The following is a 22,648-nucleotide window of genomic DNA, read 5'->3' as shown; positions in this document are numbered from 1 at the left end:
CACAGGCAAGATATAGCAAAAAATGACTATGCCTCTATATAATATAATCTAGCTGCTGGAAATCAAATATTTTAAAGAAGTCTTAAAAGCACCCAGCAAAAAAATAAAAAAGTGTATATTACTACAGGTTAACAACATTTTGAATGTCATGTCGACACATGCGTGTTTTCCTAGCTACTCAGGAGGCTGAGGCAGCAGGATTACTTGAGCCTGGGAGGTCAAGGCTGCAGTGAGCCATGAGAGCTCCACTGTACTCCAACCTGGCCAACAGAAAACATGTCATCTCAGGAAAAAATAATAATAATAATAAAACTTAAAACAAAAAAATTCAAATAATCCAAAAGAAGTCAGGAAAGGGAAAACAGGGACACAAAAAAGCAACCTGACAAACAGTAAACAAAAATAAAATTCAACCATATGTATAATTACATTAAATTGCAATGGTCTAAAACTCTAATGGTTTTTCATCAAAAACCATAGAGTCAAGAATACAGAGAGACAACAACTTTAAAGAAGTGGAGAAAAGAAAAAAAATCTGTCAGTGCGGAATTCTATATCCAGTGAAAATATCCTTCAGAAAAAAAAAGTAGAATTAAGATATTTTCAGATAAAGCAAAACGAAGAAAAGCTGTTGCCACCTGACTGAACTACACAGAAATGGTAAAGGAAGATTTTCAATCTAAAGGGAAATAACATTGGATAAGAACTTCATCTTCAGGTACAAATGAAAAGCATAGGAAATATCATATATCTGGGTAAATAGAAAACATCATAGTTTCCCCATATGTCTTTAAAAAATTCATGACTGCATAATACAATAAATATATAAGACTGTCTAATGGGATTTTCAATGCATGCACATGTAATACATATGACTATTACAACATAAGGAATAGTCCATATGATAAAGAGACCTGTGCAGTTGCAGGTTTCTATATTTTATATGATGCGCTACAATGTTAGCCTAAATAAAGTGGGAAAGATTGAATACATATATGGTATCTCCTAGAGAAATCACTAAGAGCAGGAATCAGTAAATTACAGTTGAGGGGCCACTGTTTTTGTATAGACCATGAGTTAAGAATGGTTTTTATATATTTAAATAGTTGCTAAAATTAAAAAAGATAGAATTTTATAACATATAAAAGTTTATAATATATAAAAATTATATAAAATTATGTATTCCTGGGTCCACAAATAAAGTTTTATTAGGACACAGCTATGTTTATTTATGTATGTATTGTCTTTGGCTGCTTTCATGCTCTAATAGCAGAGCTGAGGAGTGGTGACAGAGACTATTATATGGTCTGTGAAGCCTTAAGTATTTAGTCTCTGGTCCATTATAGAAAAAGTCAGCTGATCTCTTATAAGACACATTTCTTTTCTTTTCTTTCCTTTTTTTTTTTTTTCCAAGACAGAGTCTTGCTCTGTCGCCCAGGCTGGAGTGCAAAGGCACGATCTTGGCTCACTGCAACCTCACTGCAATATGCAATATAATCTTACTGCAATATGTAATATCAGACATATTGCTAAAGTGCTATTAATAACTCAAATTTAGGCTGGGTGTGGTGGTTCACATCTGCAATCCCAGCACTTGAGAGGCTGAGGTGGATGGATCATGAGATCAGGAGTTCAAGACCAGCATGGACAAGATTGTGCAACCCCGTCTCCACTAAAAATACAAAAATTAGCCAGGCACGATGGCGCACGCTTGTAATCCCAGCTACTTGGGAAGCTGAGGCAGGAGAATTGCTTGAACCTGGGAGGCAGAGGTAGAAGTGAGCCAAGATCACACCACTGCACTCCTGCACTCCAGCCTGGGCAACAAAGTGAGACAGTGGCTCAAAAAAAAGAAAAAGAAAAAGAAAAAGAAAAGAAAACCAATAATAACAAGATAACTAGGAAAATCCCAAAATTTGAAAATTAAGTAACACCTTGCTAAATAACTTAGGGAGAATAACACATCACAGGAAAATTAGGAAATGCTTTGAACTAAATGGTAATAAAAATACAACATATCAAAATTTGTGGAATGCAAGTAAAATGATACCTAGAGGAACAACAATGGATGGATACATTATAAAGTTCATATGTCAATAAATTAGAAATAGAAGAGAAGACCAGAACTAAAATAAGTATCAGGAGGCAAGTAGTCAAGATAACAGTAGAAATTAAAGAAATAAAATAGAGATAGATAATAGAAAAGTTAGTAATGTCAAAGGCTCTTTCTTTGACAAGATCAACAAAATTAGTAAATCTCTGTCTAGATATCACAAAAAAAAAGACAGGAACAAGAAAAGACCAATATCAGAAATGAAAAATCAGTTAATAACCATAGATAACAGATAAAGAAAACATTATGAATAACTGTGCCAACAAGAGACAAAATGAAATGGATGGATTTTATTAAAAATTTAACTTAGCAAAATCAATACAAGAAAGTATGCAAATCGGACCTATATCTGTATAAAAAATTAAATCTATTATCAAAGCCTTCCTATAAAAAAAATCTCAGGTCCAGATGATTTCATTAGTGAAATCTATAAAATACTTAAGAAATAAATAAAATCCATTTTACACAAATTTTCTGTAATAGAAGGGGAGTAAATACTATCCAGCTCATTTTATGAGCCAATCTAACTGGAGTAAAAGAGAAACAGTATATAGACACTATAGGAAAAGAAAATTGTAGACAAATATATAACCTACTGAATATAGGCACAAAAAATCCTTAATAAGCATTAACAAATCAAATTAAACAACATAAGAAAAGGATAATACATGATGGCCACACAGGATTTATATAGGAAATTCAAGGTTGGTTACCCTTCAAAAATCAATCAATGTAATTCACCGTATTTTAAAAAAAGAAAAAAAAAAGCTCATTTCAAAAGATAGAAAGTTATCTAATAAAATTCAACAAATATTCATGACCAGAATTTCTAGAAAACTAGAAAGAGTATAACATTTCTTCAATCTCACAAAAGGCTTAAAGAGACCAGAGGTAATAACCTATTTCATGGTAAAGACTAAATTTTTTTCTCCTAAGATCAGACACAAGGGAAAGATACCTGCTTTCAGCACTTTTATCCAGTATTTTACTACAGATCCTAATCACTGAAATAAGGCAACAGAAAGAAATGAAAGGGACAGAGATCAGAAACTAAATATAAAACTTTCTGTTCACATAGATATGTTTGATTAAACAGAAAATCTTAGATAATCTAAAAAACTAATGGAATATATAGGTAAATTTAGCAGATATTAGGATACAAGGTTAGCATTAAAAAATCTCTTGTATTCTACACATTTATAAATACAAAAATACATCTATATATACATTATTTAATACATCTATAAATCCACTATAGTAAAAATTTATTTAAAATAAATTTTAAAAACAGTTATATTTAAAATAATTCAAATATATATAATATACATATGTACATATATTTAGGAATATTCAAATATATATGTATAATTCAAACAGTCCTAAATATATGTTCATATATTCAAATATATATATCCAAATATATATTTGGATATAAATATATATATATATTTGGGTATTTCTAATATATGTATATTCTTACATATACATATGTATTTAGGAATAAGTTTAACATAAACATTGAAGACCTTTACATTTGAAACTATAAAATATTACTGAGATAAATTAGAGAAATTATAAAGATATACTTTATTAAACAAATATTATACCTCAATAATGCTCTTTTAAAAATGCTAAAAAGTGTAGTTTTAATGTACACAATGTACTGTATATAAATAATATCTGAATAAAGATATAAAGATAGATAAATTGATAGATAAATAGATCAATTGGTAGGTAGATAGTGAGTTTTAAAAGTGGTTTGGGTTCAAATTAATTTTGCTAAAAAGTACTAAATTCAGATCTTGTGGGTCTATATCATACTTCAAGTCTGGCACTAGGGCTCTTGAACTAAAAGGAGTAAAATGTCAATAGATTAATTATAAATATTTAATAGTCATTGATTAATGAAGCTGTATGCCTATAGTAGGCAAGTTGTTTGTTTGCTTTTAATTAGGTAATATTAGATATTACTCAAAATGTTCTTGTATTTCCAGTCCTGAAGCTGATCACAGTGTCTGGTGTCTAAACTGCAAATAAAATGCCGTTTAGAAGTCTTGCTCTCTCATGAAATAGATGAAGGGGTTTATTAGTCAATTATAAAACAAATAGCTTTTTTATAGTTTAATATACAACCATGATACTTGAAGTTATGGCTGACCCTATGCTTAAATGAATTAAACTTACTTTAATTCACTTTTAGTTGTATAACTGTCATACAGTCCTTAAAACATAAAATTTCATTTTCTTTATTATGTATATGTAATGACTAGAGAGCTTTGCCTTCCAAAAACTTTAAAAATTAAAAAAAGTTATAAATACCTTCTCAAAAACCAAACACCGCATATTCTCACTCATAGGTGGGAATTGAACAATGAGATCACATGGACACAGGAAGGGGAATATCATACTCTGGGGACTGTGGTGGGGAGGGGGGAGGGGGGAGGGATAGCATTGGGAGATATACCTAATGCTGGATGACGAGTTGGTGGGTGCAGCGCACCAGCATGGCACATGTATACATATGTAACTAACCTGCACAATGTGCACATGTACCCTAAAACTTAAAGTATAATAAAAAAAAAAAAAGTTACTATGGAAACTGATGTGTCGATTTTAATGCTCAATAGAATAAATAAAACAATTGGTGATTTATTTGCAGCATGAACGTGGACTTGAATAAATCCTTATCTTTATAAAGATTAGAGCTTAGGGTATGTCTCTCACACACACTTTGGCTAAATAGTGAAAACACATGTTGGAAAAATAGCAGTTCATTTGCATAACCATGAGGATATTTAATGAACAACAACATGCTAATTATTGTATTTCATATTAACACATGAGACTATGTTAAAAGAGTATCAACTGGTAGAACTTACATACCTATCCATGTGTGTATGTAATTACTCTTTCCAGGTAAGTTGTAGAGTGCAAACTCATAATTATTACTGAGACAGGTTCATATCCCATTTTACCTTTAAAAATATTCCTAGCTCTTTAGAATATATTTTCCAGAGTTTTCTGTTTTTCTTGTTAAGCATTTGGGGAGATTTGCCAACGTTAATCTCCCAAATGCCTCAACTTGACTAAATTTGGAGACCTCTGCAAAGTTTTTTTTGGTAACGAAGAGAATCATTAGAAAAAGGATAGGGTCAACAATGCAGTTTCCCTCCTGACTTCCTTCTGAGTTTGCAGCACATTCTCATTGCCTGGGAGCCTATTTACTGCCATGGGCACCTCCCTCCCTCTGTCTGTTGAGTGGCATCAAGATGAACTGTCAAAGATGGTGGATGCTGAATAATGGATAAGTGAGAGTCCCCTGACATAGGCTTGATAGCCATAAAATATGAGTTTTGTGATTGCCTTTACATTCAAACTCAGGAACTGATGGAAGGAATATTATTTCTAAACGCCAAGCTAACTAAAATTGTGGAGATTTCCAGTAGGTGTTTCTCTTATTAGTGTTTGAAGCAATTATAGAGAGAATGGGTCAGTGCAATTTTCTTCCTTTACCGAGAAAATCTTTTCTTGCTACTGCATTTTAGCTATTCAAATTCAAATCAGGCTTCTCAACACAAATGTTCTGTTTGTGAGAGACATTGCAAATAAGTAGCAGATCCCCCCACCCCCTACACCCTGCCTGCCCAATCAAGCTGCATTTCCAGTGGGGTCATGTAATACGGTATTAAATCAACAGGTAGAATCAACTTACATTTTGCTTTATGAAAATTGTTTAACTTACTGGCATCCTGATATATTTACTTTATTTCTCTGTGTTAATAATATAACCTCCTACAGCACTATGGGAAATCAGATCTAAAATGAATATGAACACTTTTATACATATTAGACCTCTCTGAATGAACACGTTTTCAATGAATTCAGAATATCACAACTGAAGTATTGTATTCAGTGAAAAATGAGGTTGAGTTGAGTACAATAAGAGAACCTAGATTGGTAGGGGCAGGGAAACATGCAGGATGGAGTTTGATCATTCTAACGTATTGTCTTGACTGAAAATTCCTTCTTTCATCTTCTTTTGCAGTCATAATGACATTGCCTTTAACATTCACATTTGGAATGTTAACGGGAAAGAAGGCACTATGACTAGATATTTCAAGGTTAAAGAAAAATTAACAGAACATTTTCCCAGTGACAACAACAAAGATGAAAAATGTGTTGACTTTCTTTTTATAGAAATTATTAGGATCGGAAGTTTCCATTGACCACTGGAAAAACAAAAATGGCCCAATGCACTTTTTGTATCCGATAACCCATAAGCAAGGGCACACACCAGAGCAACTGCCATTACAGATCTCTCTAGATCAAATTCCTGAAATCCCAAATTCAAAGAAATGTGTATGTGTGCCTGTGTGTGTGTGTATGTGTGTGTGTGTGTGTAGACAGACAGTTGCTTTCAGAGCTAATACATGCTGTAAGTTGAAACCATCATCCCAGGGAACAGTTTTCCAAGAAATAAAATAATTTAAAATAAATCATTAATTCCCCTTAATAGAATTAAAAAAATCACAGATACTCACCTAACCTCTCAATGGAATAATATCGCTGCTTGCTGTCCACACGCACTGTCTCAGCGTAAGGGCTCCCAACGCCATAACCGATAATATAACCTCGCACCACGATGTTTGGGTTCAAGGGAGGAGTCCAACTCATGATGATGCAGTTAGTCTGGGGCCTCACATGAAGAGAGCTTGGTTGATCAGGAACTTGAGATTCTAGCATTCAAAAAGAGGCATCATCAGCATGTCTCATAACAGAAAATGTAGCATGGCAGAACACCATTTAAGCAAGAGAAATCATATTTCATAGATGCATAAATAATGCATCACCTATTGCCCAAGTCGCTCTTTATTTTAGCATGTGATATATTTTCTATGTTTGATTTGACTTTCACAAAATTTCTTAAGCATACAAGAATACCGAATTCTTTCCATGGGCATGGTAGGTAGCATCAATGCATCTTTATTCCAATAGCGTCTTACTTGGGCTTTTTTTCTTTTTACATATTTCTTCTTAGGTATCATTAATGAAGGGTGAAAACCAAGGCAGATGTAAGAATAATAGAATGGAAAATAAAATGTCAATGTTGTCTTATCCAATAATTATTTACTCTGATTTAGCTAAAAACAATAACAAACTAACCAGTCCTTTCTTATGTAATTGTCAGGAGAAACAGTTAAGGGCCATGATCTGTCCAGCATGATTAGGATGGTACTTGATTCATGGTTTATTAAATCAGTGAAAAATGCATTTATTATTAAAAGAAAGAAGACAGTGGCCTGGATTAAAGCCTCACAAACTTTGGACCTGTGCAAATTTGGTTTAATGCCACATTCTGTCATTTACCAGCTGTGTCCTCATGAAATTATTTCACTTCTCTGAGTTTCCCTTCTGATTAAGTTGGCATTCCAAATATTGACTCAAAGCTTGAGCTCTGGAAGTAAGAAACAGCAGAGTTCAAACTTGTATTGTATACTCACTGTCTGTGAGATTTTGAGATATCATTTATCCTCTCTAAGCCTCAGTTCCCTACCTGTAGAATGAAGGTATGGTGTTGAAAAGATTTAATGAGATAATTCATGCAAACTTACCCATTATGAGTAGCAAATAAATTCTCAAATATTGCTAGATATTAAAAAGAGAATGTGCATGCCACCCTGACATATATTTTCTTTTAAAGGGATTGTGTGTTGAAAATTAGTATGTTTTAATAATACATTGTTCTGATTTTTATGTTGTCATTCTTCCCTGTTTCCTAGTCTTAAAAGAATATTTTTTTCTGGACACTGATCATTATTCAATTAATATTTGTTTATTTATTTGTTGAGACGGAGTCTCACTCTGTCACCCAGGCTAGAGTGCAGTGGCACGATCTCGGCTCACTGCAACCTCTGCCTCCTGGGTTCAAGCAACTCTCTGCCTCAGCCTCCCGAGTGGCTGAGATTACAGGTGCCTGCCACCACACTTGGCTAATTTTTGTATTTTTAGTAGAGACGGGGTTTCACCATCTTGGCCAGGATTATCTTGAACTTCTGACCTCGTGATCCACCTGCCTTGGCCTCCCAAAGTTCTGGGATTACAGGCTTGAGCCATTGTGCCCAGCCAATTAATAAATATTTATACAACACCTATTATGTTTGAGGTGTGAGCCTAGGTACCTATAATGTTCAGGATACAGGAAGAACAATATGGCAGACATTAAACCTGCACTATTGGAGTTTATAGTCTAATGAGAAACAGGCAAGTAAAAAGGCAGCTATGATAGATTATGATAAATATTTTGATTGGCTAAATACAAGCACATGTAGCCTATTCTTTGAAAATCAGGGAAGTATTATGCAAATATATGTAAGAAAGAATGTGCCCATCCAAACTTCAATAAGTGCTTAACACAGTTCTTGGCAATTAATAAGTACTCAAAAATATTAGTGATTTGAATTTTATTAAAGTGATTCTGTTCATTATTTATGTTCCAGAAATGTCTGTGTCCAGTGATTTAGAAAATCTCTGAAGGTAACATATGCCAAATTATGCAAGGAAATCTGATGACTAGAGGTAATATTACATTTTTCTCCTTAATGTAGTACCAAAAACTGGCACAGCCCCCTCCACTTTTATCCATATGCAGCATTCCCACTTCTAGCTTAAGTGATAGATAGAAGCATGTTCTTATTAAAGTTTTCAAAATAGGTACCATTTTCAAAAGATTCTAAAGCTTTTCAAAAGATTCTAAAGTTGCCACATCGACAGAATTTTCTGAAGATGCTTTTTTTCCCCTAAGATGGCCCTTTGTGGGCAAAAAGGGAAAGCTATTATTAGTCTGCCCTAAAAAAGCCTATGATATAATACGCAAAGACATCATAAAAAAATTATGTCTCAAAATGTGGATATAAGCCTTAACGGCAGAAACACAATGTTTGTGAAGTATTTCCTAATATAAACTCTAAGTAAAAGTAATAAAAGAGATGAAAAGGATGGATTAATACTTTTCAACCCTATGGCCACAGTCTCACCAGTGCCCTTGAAATGTAATGGACTCTCAGTCAGTTCTGTTTAGCATATTTGAAGTTTTTGCACTAACTATTAAAACAACAAGATAATCTGCCTAATCGTACACTAAGAAAATAAACTAGATCTTCTGCATTTATGACTTTTTAAAAGCAATATGAAATCATAATGATTTGAATGACAATATTTAACATCTTTTAGAATAAAAGGAAAAACTGTTCAACTGTTAAAAATGTTTTCAGAACAGTAACTATTTCTTAATATTTCTGCAAACCATAGAATAGTTCTCTTGCAAATTGGTTAAGTTAGCAACTACAGAATTTTATTCATCGGAGCTTTAAACATATCATTGTAATGTGTACACCAACTGGCTCTTGAAGAACGTAAGACTCCACTTTATCCTTCACTGCATGAAAATGTTTCAATCCTAGAGGCAAGCCTCAAAATAATTTTTAACATTAGAAAAAAAATGTTAGTACGTAAGAAGATATGTTGCCTCTTCATCTAAATCCTAATTAGGTTTGTGTGTTTGAGAGAGAGAGACAAGATCTTGTTCCGCCTCCCAGGCTGGATTGCAGTGGTGAGATCAAAGCTCATTGCAGCCTCTAACCCTCTGACTCAAGCCAACCTCCCACCCTCAACCTCCCTAGTAGCTGGGACTACAGGCATGTGCCACCACACCCAGCTAATGTATTTATCTATCTACTTATTTTATTTTTATGTTTTTGTAGAGACGGAGTTTTGCTACGTTGTTCAGGCTGGTCTTGAACTCCTGGACTCAAGCAGTCCACCCGCGTTGGCCTCCTAAAGTGTTGGAATTATCGATGTGAGTCTACATGCCCAGCCTTAATGACCATTTATCACAAAATTAAGCTCACAGGACCAAAAGGACAGTTCCTTCAAGGTAGTATTAGACCTAAGCCATTCATAATATATGGCCTCATCATCATGATAACTATGCCAGGAGATTGTTCATAATCCATGATAGCCAATTTATGCCCACTCACTTCTTAATACAAAGGCAGAAATAACAATTTTCCTTTTATGCTACCTGAGTGATTTTTCTCTAACATAGATGACCTTATGGATTAGGAAAGTGGTTACTGCTGGAATGAACTATAAAACATCAATTTAGAAAATTTGCTGTGGAAGATATATAATATGACTATTACTTGTTTGGAGTCTGCAACTGAAATTTGCTGCTCAGAAGTACATGAAACATTTTACAAGTATCTCTAAGATGCTGCTTGCACATATGAAGCACAGAGGAATAGTAGAGTAGTTACTGAGTTAATTTGAAACCAAAGAACACATTTTGCCTGAAATATTTAAATTAATGAAGCCTGATATGGTTTGGTTGTGTTCCCACCCAAATCTCATCTTGAATTGTAGGTGTCACAATTCCTACGTGTTGTGGGAGGTACCCATTGGGAGGTAATCAACTCACAGGGGCGGTCTTTCCCATGCTATTATCATGATAATGAGTAAGTCTCTTGAGATCTGATGGTTTTATAAAGGGGACTTTCCCTGCACAAGTTCTCTTCTCTTGTCTGCCGCCATGTGAGATGTGCCTTTCACCTTCTGCCGTGATTGTGAGACCTCCCCAGCTATGTGGAGCTGTGAGTCCATTAAACCTCTTGCTTCTGTAAATTGCCCTCTCTCGGGTATGTCTTTATCAGCAGCATGAAAACAGACTAATAGGAGGCCCCAAATTTTTACTAGAGTCTGAATGATCAAATAACTAGGTCAACTGCCACTCTTGATTATATTATTGAATTATGGATTCTCTCTTGGTATAGTTTAGTTCTAAAGAACATGTTATTTTCTGTAACATGTATGTAGGCATGTTATTCTTTGTAACATATGTAATATACGTAGACATGTTATTCTTTGTAACAGATATGTAGACATGTTATTCTTTGTAACATGAATGCAGACATGTTACACAGGTTTCCACTAATGTGTAATGTTCACATGCAGCATACTCAGTCATGTATTATACTGATCCTTGTGACATTTCAACAACTACTATGCATCTCCTATAAACTAGTTGTAGTTCTAGGTACTAAAAATATAGTGTTGGGAGATGAAAGACAAAAAATAAGTCCTAATAAACAAATAAGACAATCGTGAGATCTTGATAAGTGCTATGCTGATGGGACAATAACTGACCCATCCAGGAAATTCTCCCCATTTGAGTCTAAGGTGGATGATCTGAAAGGGCCAGTCAAGCAAACATCAGAGTGGTGAGCTCTGTAGGGAGAGGAAACAACTACTGCAAATGCTGTACTGCAGGGATGAGTTTGGTATTCAGAGAAACCAAAGAGGATCATCACATCTAGAACATCAAGGGTAAGAGAGAGAATGAAAAAGATAAAAAGAGAGTAAGCCAGTAGGAATGTACAATAGTATAGCTGCTATAAAGAAACCATATAAGGGTCCCTCAAGAAATTTAAAATAGAATTAACATATGATCCTGCAATTCCTCATCTAAGTATAAATGCAAAAAGAGTTGAAAGCAGGGACTCAAACAAATATTTGTACATCCATGTTGATAGCAGCATCATTTACAATAGCCAAAAGGTGGGAGAAATCAAAGTTTCCACCAATGTATAAATGCATTTTTAAAATGTGGTATATGCACATAATGGAATACTATTTGGCCTCTAAAAAGGAAACAATTGAATTTTTGAGACACGCTACAAGATGCAGGAGCCTTGGCAATGATATGGTAAATGAAATAGGCCAATCACAAAATGACAAAAATTGTGTAAATCTCCTTTTATGAGGTACCCAGGGAAGTTAAATTCATGGAGACAGAAAAGAGAATGGTGGTTGCCAGAGGCTGGGGGTTGGGGAGGTTGGCAGTTATTATTTAATGGGTACAGCACTTCACTTTTGCAAGATGAAAAGAGTTCTGGAGATGGGTGGTGGTGATGGCTGCATGACAACATGAAAGTGCTTAATGCCACTGAACTGTATACTTAAAGATTGTTAGGATGGTAAATTTAAGGTTATGTCTATTTTTCCATAATTATAAACAATTACAAAAAGAGAAAAAAGAGAGTGAGTCACTTACAGACCAGGTTACTGTAGGCAAGGCAAGCCAAGATAAGTAAGAAAGTTAGGTTTTATTCTAAGTAGAAGAAGATCTTAAATGGTCTTGACTGGCAGGAACGGAGGTGTGAAGTGTGGTCTCACTGATATTATTGAAAGATCACTCTATTTTTCTGGGTGAAAAAGAAGTTTGGAGAGGAAGCATAGAATGAAACATGGAGACCATAAAATTGCTTTTGCTCTTGTCTAGATGGCTGTTGTGAAGATGATATAAAGTGGATAGATTTAGGACATTTGTAATGTGTAGTTAACAGAGCTATAGAGTAGATGTGAGTGGTGCAGGAAAAGGGAGATTTAATCATAACCCATAGGTCTTTGACTTGGCAACTGTTGGTTGATGAACTGAAATGAGGAAAAACAGGTGAGATTTCCTTGGGTCATGTTCAATGTGAGATGCCTATTAGTCAAACCTGTGGCTATCTCAAGGAAGCAGTTGAGTATGTAAGTATGGGATTTTGGTGAAAGGTCACGGCTAGATATACACAGATGTGGAAGCCATCAGCATATAGGTGGTATTTAAAATAAACGTGTATGAATACAGATATAGTGTGAGCATGTATATAGAAAACTACAATTAAGATCATGTTATTGCTCTGCTCAAAACCCCCCAAGGTTTTCTCAAACCACATTGTAGGCCATGTTCTTTACAATGGCCTAAAAGGCCATAAATGATCTCTCTCTCTCTCCGCTTATCTCTCTACCTTCTTCACCTGTGATTTTGCCTTCGTTCACCTCACTCCAGCCATCTACTCTACACTGGATACTTTGTTTTCCTCTTAGGGGACAGCAAGATTTGTCTGTGCCAGATCTTGGTAATGCAAGCAGTCGCCACCATATACTGTCTGCTATAGATGGCACTGTCAAGTTGTGTCAGGCAGTTGGAACTTTTGACAAATATTCACATATTTGTCCTCCATTTAGGGTGCTGCATTTTATGGATCATTTTGTTAGAGTTTTGTTCTAGTCCTCAATAGCCTATATTTCTTTACAGCAAACTACATAAGGCAATTGATATACCCACACTCTGCCTTTCCAGGCATGTCTGATACTTACAAATGTGTTCATTTCTATAGACAGGGCCTGTTCTCACCAAAGGACATCACTTCCCTTAGGCCGCTCACCTCTATAAACTTTAAAGGCTGTTTGTGTATTTATCATAGTGGACAACCACTTCTATTCACCACTGAACTCTACTTTGTATTCTTTTACCATCCTATTTCTAATATTTTGTCAACATTCTCCTTTTTTTTTTTTTTTGAGACAGGTTCTCACTCTGTCACCCAGGCTGGAGCACAGTAGCGCAATGCTGGCTCACTACAGCCCTGACCTCTAGGACTCAAGTGATCTTCCCACCTCAGCCTCCTGAGTAGCTAGGACCACAGGCATGCACCACCACACTTGGCTAATTTTTAAAAGAAAATTTTTGTAGAAATGGGGTCTCCCTGTGTTGCCCAGGCTGGGAATATTCATTTTTAATTTATTTTAAAAATATATATGCAGCAACATTTACTTAGTGGTACATAGCTCTATGGGTTTTGATAAATGGGTAAAATTTTGGTATCTACCACTCCTGCCATAATACAGAAAAATCCCATCACCGCCAAAATTTCCTTAGGCTGCCCCTTTATAGTCAAGCCCTCCCCCAATCTCTCATTATTAATTTTAATAATGAACATTAACATTTTCCCCTCCATGAATGGAAAATCAGTTATTCCTACTAATATTTACTTATTGATTTGTATCATTAAAAATTTTTAAACCATATAGGTTTTATTCTTGTTCCTAATAATGACTAAACTTTATGGAGACCTATTATGCATGTGTCATACTCATCAATTTAACAAATTTTTGCTCATGTAGCATTTCACATATAGTTTGTACTCTTAGCTATTCTACAAATTTTGTTACTACCACAAGTTTTTACAGTTCAACATTGTTTTGTAATTTTTAACCGCATTTTGTCTTTTTGTTTACTTTTAATATGTGTTTTCTATTCATCTTAATAGTTTTGTGTCAACCTAATCTTATTATTTCATATTTTACTTTATTTTTAGCTTTTTTTTTTTGCCTAGACAGAAAAAGAATGTAGAAGTCTAACAGGAGTCGATGAATACCTAGCCAACACTCTTAAAAGGGAGTTTTGACAGCTTTACTTCTTGAAAACCACAACAATGAATTGTAATTCTGAAAATATGTGTCTCCTAAATCTAAGCCAATTAAACTGGTAGATCTAAGGATGGAGAATCTTCTCTCATGTCCTCCAGTTCCCAATATCAACACGCTTACTCCTAGTGAAAACAAACGTAGATGCTAAAATAATTCACCAGAATCCACATCCTCTCTGCACCTTTGTACACTTGCCTTTGCCTCACATTGATTATAACTCAAAAGGAAAAGAGGGAAAAATGTAAAGTATTTTTTAGGGAAGAGACCCTCAATGCCATGCCCAAGGTTTATCCTAACAAAACCATCAAGATTCTTCCCTTCCTTGATTTTCTCTTGCTCAGCAAAGCTGCAGAATCCCAATTCCAGATTACAGATAGGAGTCAGCCCTTTTTTGGCCCAAAAATTAGACAAGCGTGGTCTCTGTCTATCAAGTTCTTGATTTGGCAAGAATCACCAGGGAGTTAAGATACATATTTAGGGTAGCAGGTTGGCATGTCCAACACAATACAGAGAAAATACAATGAAGTTTGGTTTTATTTAAAAACTGCCAACTTCTTGAAATACTGAGATAACCTAATCCTGACTGTTAGAGCAAATACTCTTGATGTGGCTTTCAAGGAGCAGCTGCAGACACCAGCCCTTCAATATCTGGGGATTGTTCTCTCACTTTAGAGTTTAAGGATACCAGCTTCAACTATTGCAAAACCTCACTAGAACTTTGTATCATTCTACCATGAAGCATTTGATCAGCTACCTTACACTGAATAATCTCCATGGCCATTCAAACCGTAAACCTTATTCTGTATGGGGAGGCAGAGATCTTAATCCTTGCCAAGTGGTATGCTAAATGAATTCTTTAGGCTCATTTTCCTTGAAGTGGATTCAAACCGTATGCTCTCAAAACTACAGACCTATTGGTTTGTCTCAGAACAAACAAACAAAAACACCATTGTAACTTTAAAATCTTATGCCAAGCTGTCTTCTAGAAAGCTAGGGTTTTCATTTTCATATTGTACATAAGCAAAATGGGATGCATTCTACATTTATGAAAAAATACAGCAGAGAGCAATGGATGTTTCTAGCTCATTTATCTGAAATTAGAGTTCGTATGTAAGGATGAAAATCAGTGAAGAATCAAACTATGTAAGTGTTACACATTTCACACAAATACCCAGCTATGAATATTTTACATTCACCCATCCACTTATTATTGAGTACTATGTAGCAGGCACTGTGTGAAATATTGAGAAGTTCAAGACAAAGCATGGTCTTTGTTTCAAGTCTATTGAGAAGAGTGTCAAAATGTGTTTAGAGAAAAGACATCTGAGTGAAACTCAGATAAGAGAAAGCTTCCTAGAAGTAAAACATCTAGTGAGTTTTAAAGGACAAGCAGGTGTGAAATATATGTGAAAATACACTTGGGTAAAGAGCTTGCTAAGTCCAAAGGCTTGATCCAGGATGCAGCTGAGGAAGTGCACCTGGAGGGCAGTGCAGGTAGGCAGGCAGGATGGGATGTCACACTTGAGGCTGAGGGAAGGACCACATGGAGAAGAATCTGAGCAGCGAATTGACATCGTCAGATCTGGTTCTGAAAAAATCACTCTGACAACACTATGGGGTCTAGAGAGGAGGGAGAGCAAACAGGTATCCAGAAAAATAGCAAACCTGAGGCTACTTTCAGGTGACAAATGATGTGAGCCTGACATAAAGTGTGGTGGTGGGTGTGGAGAAGGGAGGATGGATTCCAAATCTATTCTGAAGGTAGAAATTACAGATCTTGGTGATTGAATGGATATTGACAGGGAGTGAAATGGAGTTGAGGGTGATAGGGAGGCTTTTGGCTTGGATAACAAGTGATTATTGGTACTAGTCACAAAGTGAAGAATACAATCAGTCTTAAGGGAAATGATACTTTGAAAGATCAGCTCAAAACCTCCAATTGTATAAAAGACTTGTGGTTGAGTCACCCATCTTTGTTATATTTAAAAATACATGAAGAAAAAATGATGACAAAATCCTTACAGCCACCTGGGGCCTTTCCAGTTTTGAATTATGTAAGATGTGATGACTTTACCCTCCTTTGCCTTCAGTTCCATCACCAGAATCAACCACTGTCAACTAGTTTGATGTAAGAGAAGAAAAACATTTTCTGTTCTGCTAAAAGTACTGGCAATAGTTTCACACTATTTAGTAACTAATCTGCAGCTTGAGAAGCCAGCTTTATTTTTATATTTATTTCTCAAATATACCTAGATAGGGGCTGTTTCTATGTTCTGTTACATTTATCTGTCCATTCCAATGCCAGATAGTACTATGCTGATTTTAAATCAGGCTTTATAGTAAACGTTTTTATTATCCTTTTCCAAAATTTCTTGGGATTCTTTTACATTTATTCTTCCATATAAATTTCTTTTTCCACCCCAGAAAATCCTTAATCATTTAAAATTTACTCTGATTAGAATTGTCTAAAATTATTCATTGATTTGGAAATAACTAATGTAATAATGATCAGTTTTTTCATCCAGGAACATATGTAACTTGCTATTTACTCATGTCTTTTATAGATTTTAGTAAAATGTTGTATTTTTTATGATATACATTTGTTTACATCTTGTTAAATTTAGTCCTAAATATTATATTTTAGGTTGCTTTATAAATGCCTTTCTTTTCAATATTTAAACTAATTATTGCTACTATAAAGAAAAGCTATGTTTTTGAAACATACAACCTTATTAAATTCTCTTATTAGCTCTAATAGGTTTTTAGTGCAGTTTCTTGCAATATTCAAATATACAATAACACCATTTATAATAATAAGATTTCTTTCCTTTTGTAATAAAATGTTATGAATTTTTAAAGTATGTTTTTCTTGCCAAAAACTCTATCTTCTTTAATAACAGAAATTGTAGGAAGTTTTTAAGCTTGTTTGGATCTTAAAACAAATGTGTTTAGTATTTTACCATTTGGCATAATGTTTTAGTTTTTTGCAAAAACAATACAATTTTGAAAGCTTGCTTATATTCCTATAATAATTTTTTTAAAAACTGCCTAATTCCACAAAATGCCCTCTTCAATCTATTGCTATAATTATATGATGCCCCATTAAATTATACCTTAATTAGATGATGGGCTTTTAAGATGGACTGAATATACACTCTCCTTTTGTAACAGAAATGGATACATCTGTTCCCTAAATGTAGACAACAAAGCTTTACCATCATGAACAAGGAGAAGTTTCATAAAACCAATGGTCTGAGTATTTCATATTACTGTCAGAAAGAACTGCAGTCATGGCCAGGTGCAGTGGCTCATGCCTGTAATCTCAGCACTCTGGGAGGCCGAGGCAGGCAGATCACCTGAGGTCAGGAGTTCAAGAGGCAGGCAGATCACCTGAGGTCAGGAGTTCAAGACCAGCCTGGCCAACATGGTGAAACCCTGTCTCTACTAAAAATACAAAAATTAGCCAAGCATGGTGTTGGATGCCTGTAATCACAGCTACTCGGGAGGCTGAGGCAGGAGAATCACTTGAACCCGAGAGGTGAAAGTTGCAGTGAGCCGAGATCACACCATTGCACTCCAGCCTTGGTGACAGAGCCAGATTCTGTCTAAAACAGCAGCAACAACAACAACAACAACAACACAACAGTCAAAGTCTGAGATCTACTTATGTATCAAAACCAGAAAAATCAGAAAGAACAACACACTGTTGAGCACTTTGTTGCCATTATCATAGTTAATTCTCACAAAAACCCACTGTGATGGATACTGTTGTTATGCCCTCTTTACACATGAGAAAAACCCAGGCATGGGAAAGTTATTTGCCCAAGAATGTAGGGTAAATGGAGCTGGATCCAAACCAAGTCATTAAGACTGCAAAACCCACCTGATCCTTTACATGGTACTTAGAAAAAAGTCAAGCAACTCATAGAAGGATCAGACATTCCATGGGCACATTAAAGTTTGTTATAACCAAGTAAAATACTTGCAACTTCACTGAACATTTATCTAAGTCAAAGCAACCCGTGCCATCCTTTGTACAGTGGAACTTTGAGATTCTGAGCAATCACTTGCACCGGAACTGAAACAGATACTACATTGCTTTTAAAAATCAGTTTTTGCTTTGCCTGCTATGCTCCTTATGTGTAAGATGAAATCCACTTGAATGGTAATAAGGGGCTGAGTCTTAAATTTCACAGTGGAATAGCTACTGTACCACTGGTCCATCAAATTCCCCAAGCCTATCTGTCAATTATCATAAATCATAGCATATCATAAATCGCCGAATATCATAAATGGTCCCTATCAAAATTACAAGAAAGAAAATCTATTCTATGACACGCCACCTTCACTCCTCTGTGCACAGCAAATCCCATACTAGCATCAAGTGAAATCACCAGAAGAACACATTCTTTTGCTCACTGGTGTAAATCGCACTCCTTACCCCAATTCTTAAATGAAATGAATTTGCAGCGAACCCATTTATTACCAGTTTGGGTTAATAAGGCTAATTACCTATTTCCTGGGGGCAAGAAATTAGGGCCAGCTCCTAGGTTCCCATTTTCTTGCTGCATCACTGTTGCATTTTCTTAAGTCTGCACTGCCGACTTTTGATAGCTAAACTCCTCCACTACAGGGTAGAGAGTCGATTTTAAATCACATGATTATTGATAGTGTATAGCAATTTTCACCTCTTCACTCCAAAAACAAAAGTATCATAAACAGATTTCCAAGCTCAGTTTCTTGAAGGATACTTTGTTGAACTCTATCACAAATTCTCTCATTTCTTTATGCAAGACATTTACATGAAAACCCTGGGGAATTCTAGTGATCTTGGTTTGCTTTTTTTTTTAAGCTGAAATTTTGAGGCACAAAATAAATATTTTAAAACTTCCCAGCTGTCAGTAATAGCAACGTGCTTTCCAGGGAACGCTGAACAAACAATGTGGTTTGGTTTTATAATTACTTTAACAAAACATCTAATTAAAAGGGCAATCCAAGAGGACTTGGGGTATTTCTCCAAGCTACAGTTATCTTCACAATGCTTAAGCCAAGTTGAGAAGGCAAGAGGAACTACAGAAGTCACAGGAGGCAGGGGTTTCCTTTAACAATCTGCAAATAGCACTGTTTCTGTTTAGCTGACTTGCAGGGCTCAGAGTTATGCAGTAATGAGTAGATCATTCTCTTGGCGATCACCATCAGGCTCTGAAGCAGGGGGGTAAGTTATACAACATAATGCATCCAGAGAGGCCTAATGATGCAGTTACCTTCTAACACAGACATCTTCAGCTACAGCAAAGAATGCCTCCCATTTCATGTGGTTTAAAATGATTGCTTTTTCTCCTTATCCTTAATTTTTGGGAGATCAAAGCAATTCTATATGGAAATTTCTCACTTCAGAGTGTTAGGACTCAAAATTTAGGACCCAAAGCTTTCCAACATTAGCCAAGAAACTTTTGGTGCAAGTCATTTATACCTTATTTTATGATTTAAACATTTACACAAATACATTAAAATGAGATGAATATTTAAGGAAATCTTTTTAAAAACAGAGCAAACTAGCAGGTTGAATGTTCTTTTGTACCTACCAGTGACCACTATTGATCTTGTTCATTCCTTCAAATATTAATTTCCATCAAGGGTTACACTTTTTAATATATGAATGGTGCAATCAAAAGAAGAAAACCAGAAGGAAAGAAAGGAAACCAAAATCACTTTGAGGAAGTGTCACAGTTGAAAGTGATCATGGATCAATAAATTGAGAAGGCCTTTGGTATTATCAATTTTTTACAGCAAGTAAAACATACACATCCCACATATTTATGCAGTTAAATGCTCTGAAATGGCTTTTAGTTTTCATTATGTCTAAATGTGAACAATCTCAAATCATAACGTGTAACAGCATTTTGTGCAAGAAGTATCAATTCTACTGTCTTTCTTTTATTAATTTTTTATTTATCTTTTTCAGATTGCTAATGTGTATATTACAGGAAAGAATAAGACTGTCTTTGCAATTCTCATCCATAAGAAAACATAAGAGAATGAGAAAAAAGTTGATATTTGTGTGGAAATATGTTTTGACAATTGACTGGAAAGGGAGTAACAGTTGGATGAGTGAGGATGCATTTTGAATTAATAGTGGCAGAAATCATTTTCTCAAGGCAATATTTCCTTGAAAAATGTCTTCTATGCTGTCCTACACACACTTCCCTACAATCCTAGCTGTCAGAAGCCCCTTTCTCTGAAGTTTGTAGTTCAAGTTCTACGTGTTTTTATGAAATCTTTTCTAATCATTGCAGCCATTATCTGTCTGGTTCTCAATAGAGCTGTTCTTGCTGTTTTCATGTTTGTACTCCCCATGATTCAGCACACTGTAAATTCTTAAACCATATTTCATAATAACTACAACCATACCCAAAGAAAAAGAAGGAATGTTGCATGTACAAGAGGGCCATTATTAAGCCAAGAGCATAGAAAAGTTCAAACAAATCCAATTAAAAGCATTTATTAAGACTCTCATGAGCATGGCATAGAGATTCTTGATTGAAATAGATGCATAAATTGGACTACAGTTAGACTGCATTGATATGAAAAACATGGAGTTAAATGAAAACCTTTGTGTCTTCTAATAAGTGGTGACTTTATATTTTGGTTCTACTTAAGTTGTGACTCATTCAGAGTCAGGAAAAAGAGCACATAAGTCAAGTAGAGCGTCTGTTTCATTCTGGATATTTTGTAAGACCTTCAGCACCTCTGCTTCATTTATTTTCTCTCCTTCCAGTAAGAGATATAACCCCTTAGGTTTGGGTAAATAATGTGATCTCACTTCTTAGAATCGTTTGTTTGCCTTGAATCACTGTGTTTATGGTCATCAAGTCATTTCTACAGGATTAGTGGAGGCTTTTCTCTGATCACCTACACTGGACCTCAATGCATAAAACCTTTTTTTTTTTTTTTTTTTTTTTGAGATGGAGTCTTGCTTGCTCTGTCTCCCAGGCTGGAGTGCAGTGGCACAATCTCGGCTCAAACGGCTCACTGCTACCTCTGCCTCCCGGGTTCAAGCAATTCTTCTGCCTCAGCCTCCTGAGTAGCAGGGATTACAGGTATGCACCACCACACCCAGCTAATTCTTGTATTTTTAGTAGAGACGGGGTTTCACCATGTTGGCCAGGCTGGTCTTGAACTCCTGACCTCAAGTGATCCACCTGCCTTGGCCTCAAAACCTAATTTTGAGCTCCACAGTTGCTAGCTGACTACTTGATTAAGTTAGTTAAATTTTCATAGCTTAACTTAGTCTCCCATAAAATAAGGCTAATAATGTATACTTCATGAGGGTAGATGAAAGGATAAAACATAAATCTATAAAATTTGAAGCTTAATTCTTAGGTAAATAAGTTAAAATAGAAAAAAATAACTATTTATATAGTTTATTGTGACCACTCTTTTATTTTTTTACATAAGACAAATTATAACCTCATGACTTTGGCATCCTTCTTGCCATATATATATGGCAATCACCAATTAGGCTCTATTCAGGATGACTGTTCTTGCTTTTTCTTCTACTTGAAGGGCTCTAGTCTGACCTATTCGCATGGCTTCCCCTTCACTTCCTTAAAGTCTGGGTTCATGTTTCATCTAAACAGAAAGATTTTCTCAGTTCCTTATATAAAGCAGTAGTTTCTAATCTTTGCTATCCCCTCTACCATGCTTCTTTTTCTTCAGAGCACCTATCACTATCTACCTCCATCTGAATACAACTTATACTCCTTGGGTGTATAGACTTTATTTATTGTTTTATCTCTAGTACCTAAGGTAATATCTTGCATATATAGACCTTTAAGAAGAAATGTAAGTTGAATAAACACATGAATGAAAGTTTTCTAAACTATTAGTGATGGGTATGAACTCTGTGAAATGTGACTTTTTCTAGCTCCACAACTTTTCAATTATATAACCTAAGACAAGTTAAATAATATCTCTAAGCCTCAAGTTACTTTTTTTAAACTCCTATATCACCTCTAGGGTTGTCTTAAAGTCATTGCCTGGGTTTGCCTACTTAGAATACTTTTTTGTGTGTGCATGTTTCAGCCAGAGTAATCTCTACAAAATGCAATTCTAATTAATTCACTATTTTTTAAAATCAACCTTTGATGACTTGCTTAAAACAAAGTAAGTTATTGACTTAGACATCCTTAGACAACGTTTAAAATTCTTAACTTTGTCTTA

At 35.1% G+C, this 22,648-nt stretch overlaps 1 protein-coding gene across 5 annotated transcripts in view; it reads right to left on the bottom strand.

Moving 5' to 3' along the window:
- The window catches only part of DCC (DCC netrin 1 receptor), a 1,195,251-nt gene that overhangs the window by 189,587 nt on the left and 983,016 nt on the right, over positions 1–22,648 (bottom strand). For all 5 annotated transcript variants that reach the window (XM_034943737.3, XM_003827228.5, XM_034943736.3 and 2 more), the window contains one exon: positions 6,655–6,849. In XM_034943737.3, the coding sequence (XP_034799628.2) occupies positions 6,655–6,849 (195 nt within the window). The remainder of the gene's footprint in view (positions 1–6,654; positions 6,850–22,648) is intronic.

The sequence above is a fragment of the Pan paniscus genome, chromosome 17, assembly GCF_029289425.2.
Source record: "Pan paniscus chromosome 17, NHGRI_mPanPan1-v2.0_pri, whole genome shotgun sequence".
NCBI lineage: Eukaryota > Metazoa > Chordata > Mammalia > Primates > Hominidae > Pan > Pan paniscus.
The sequence above is the reverse complement of the archived record's forward strand: the minus strand, read 5'-3'. Positions and strand labels throughout refer to the sequence as shown.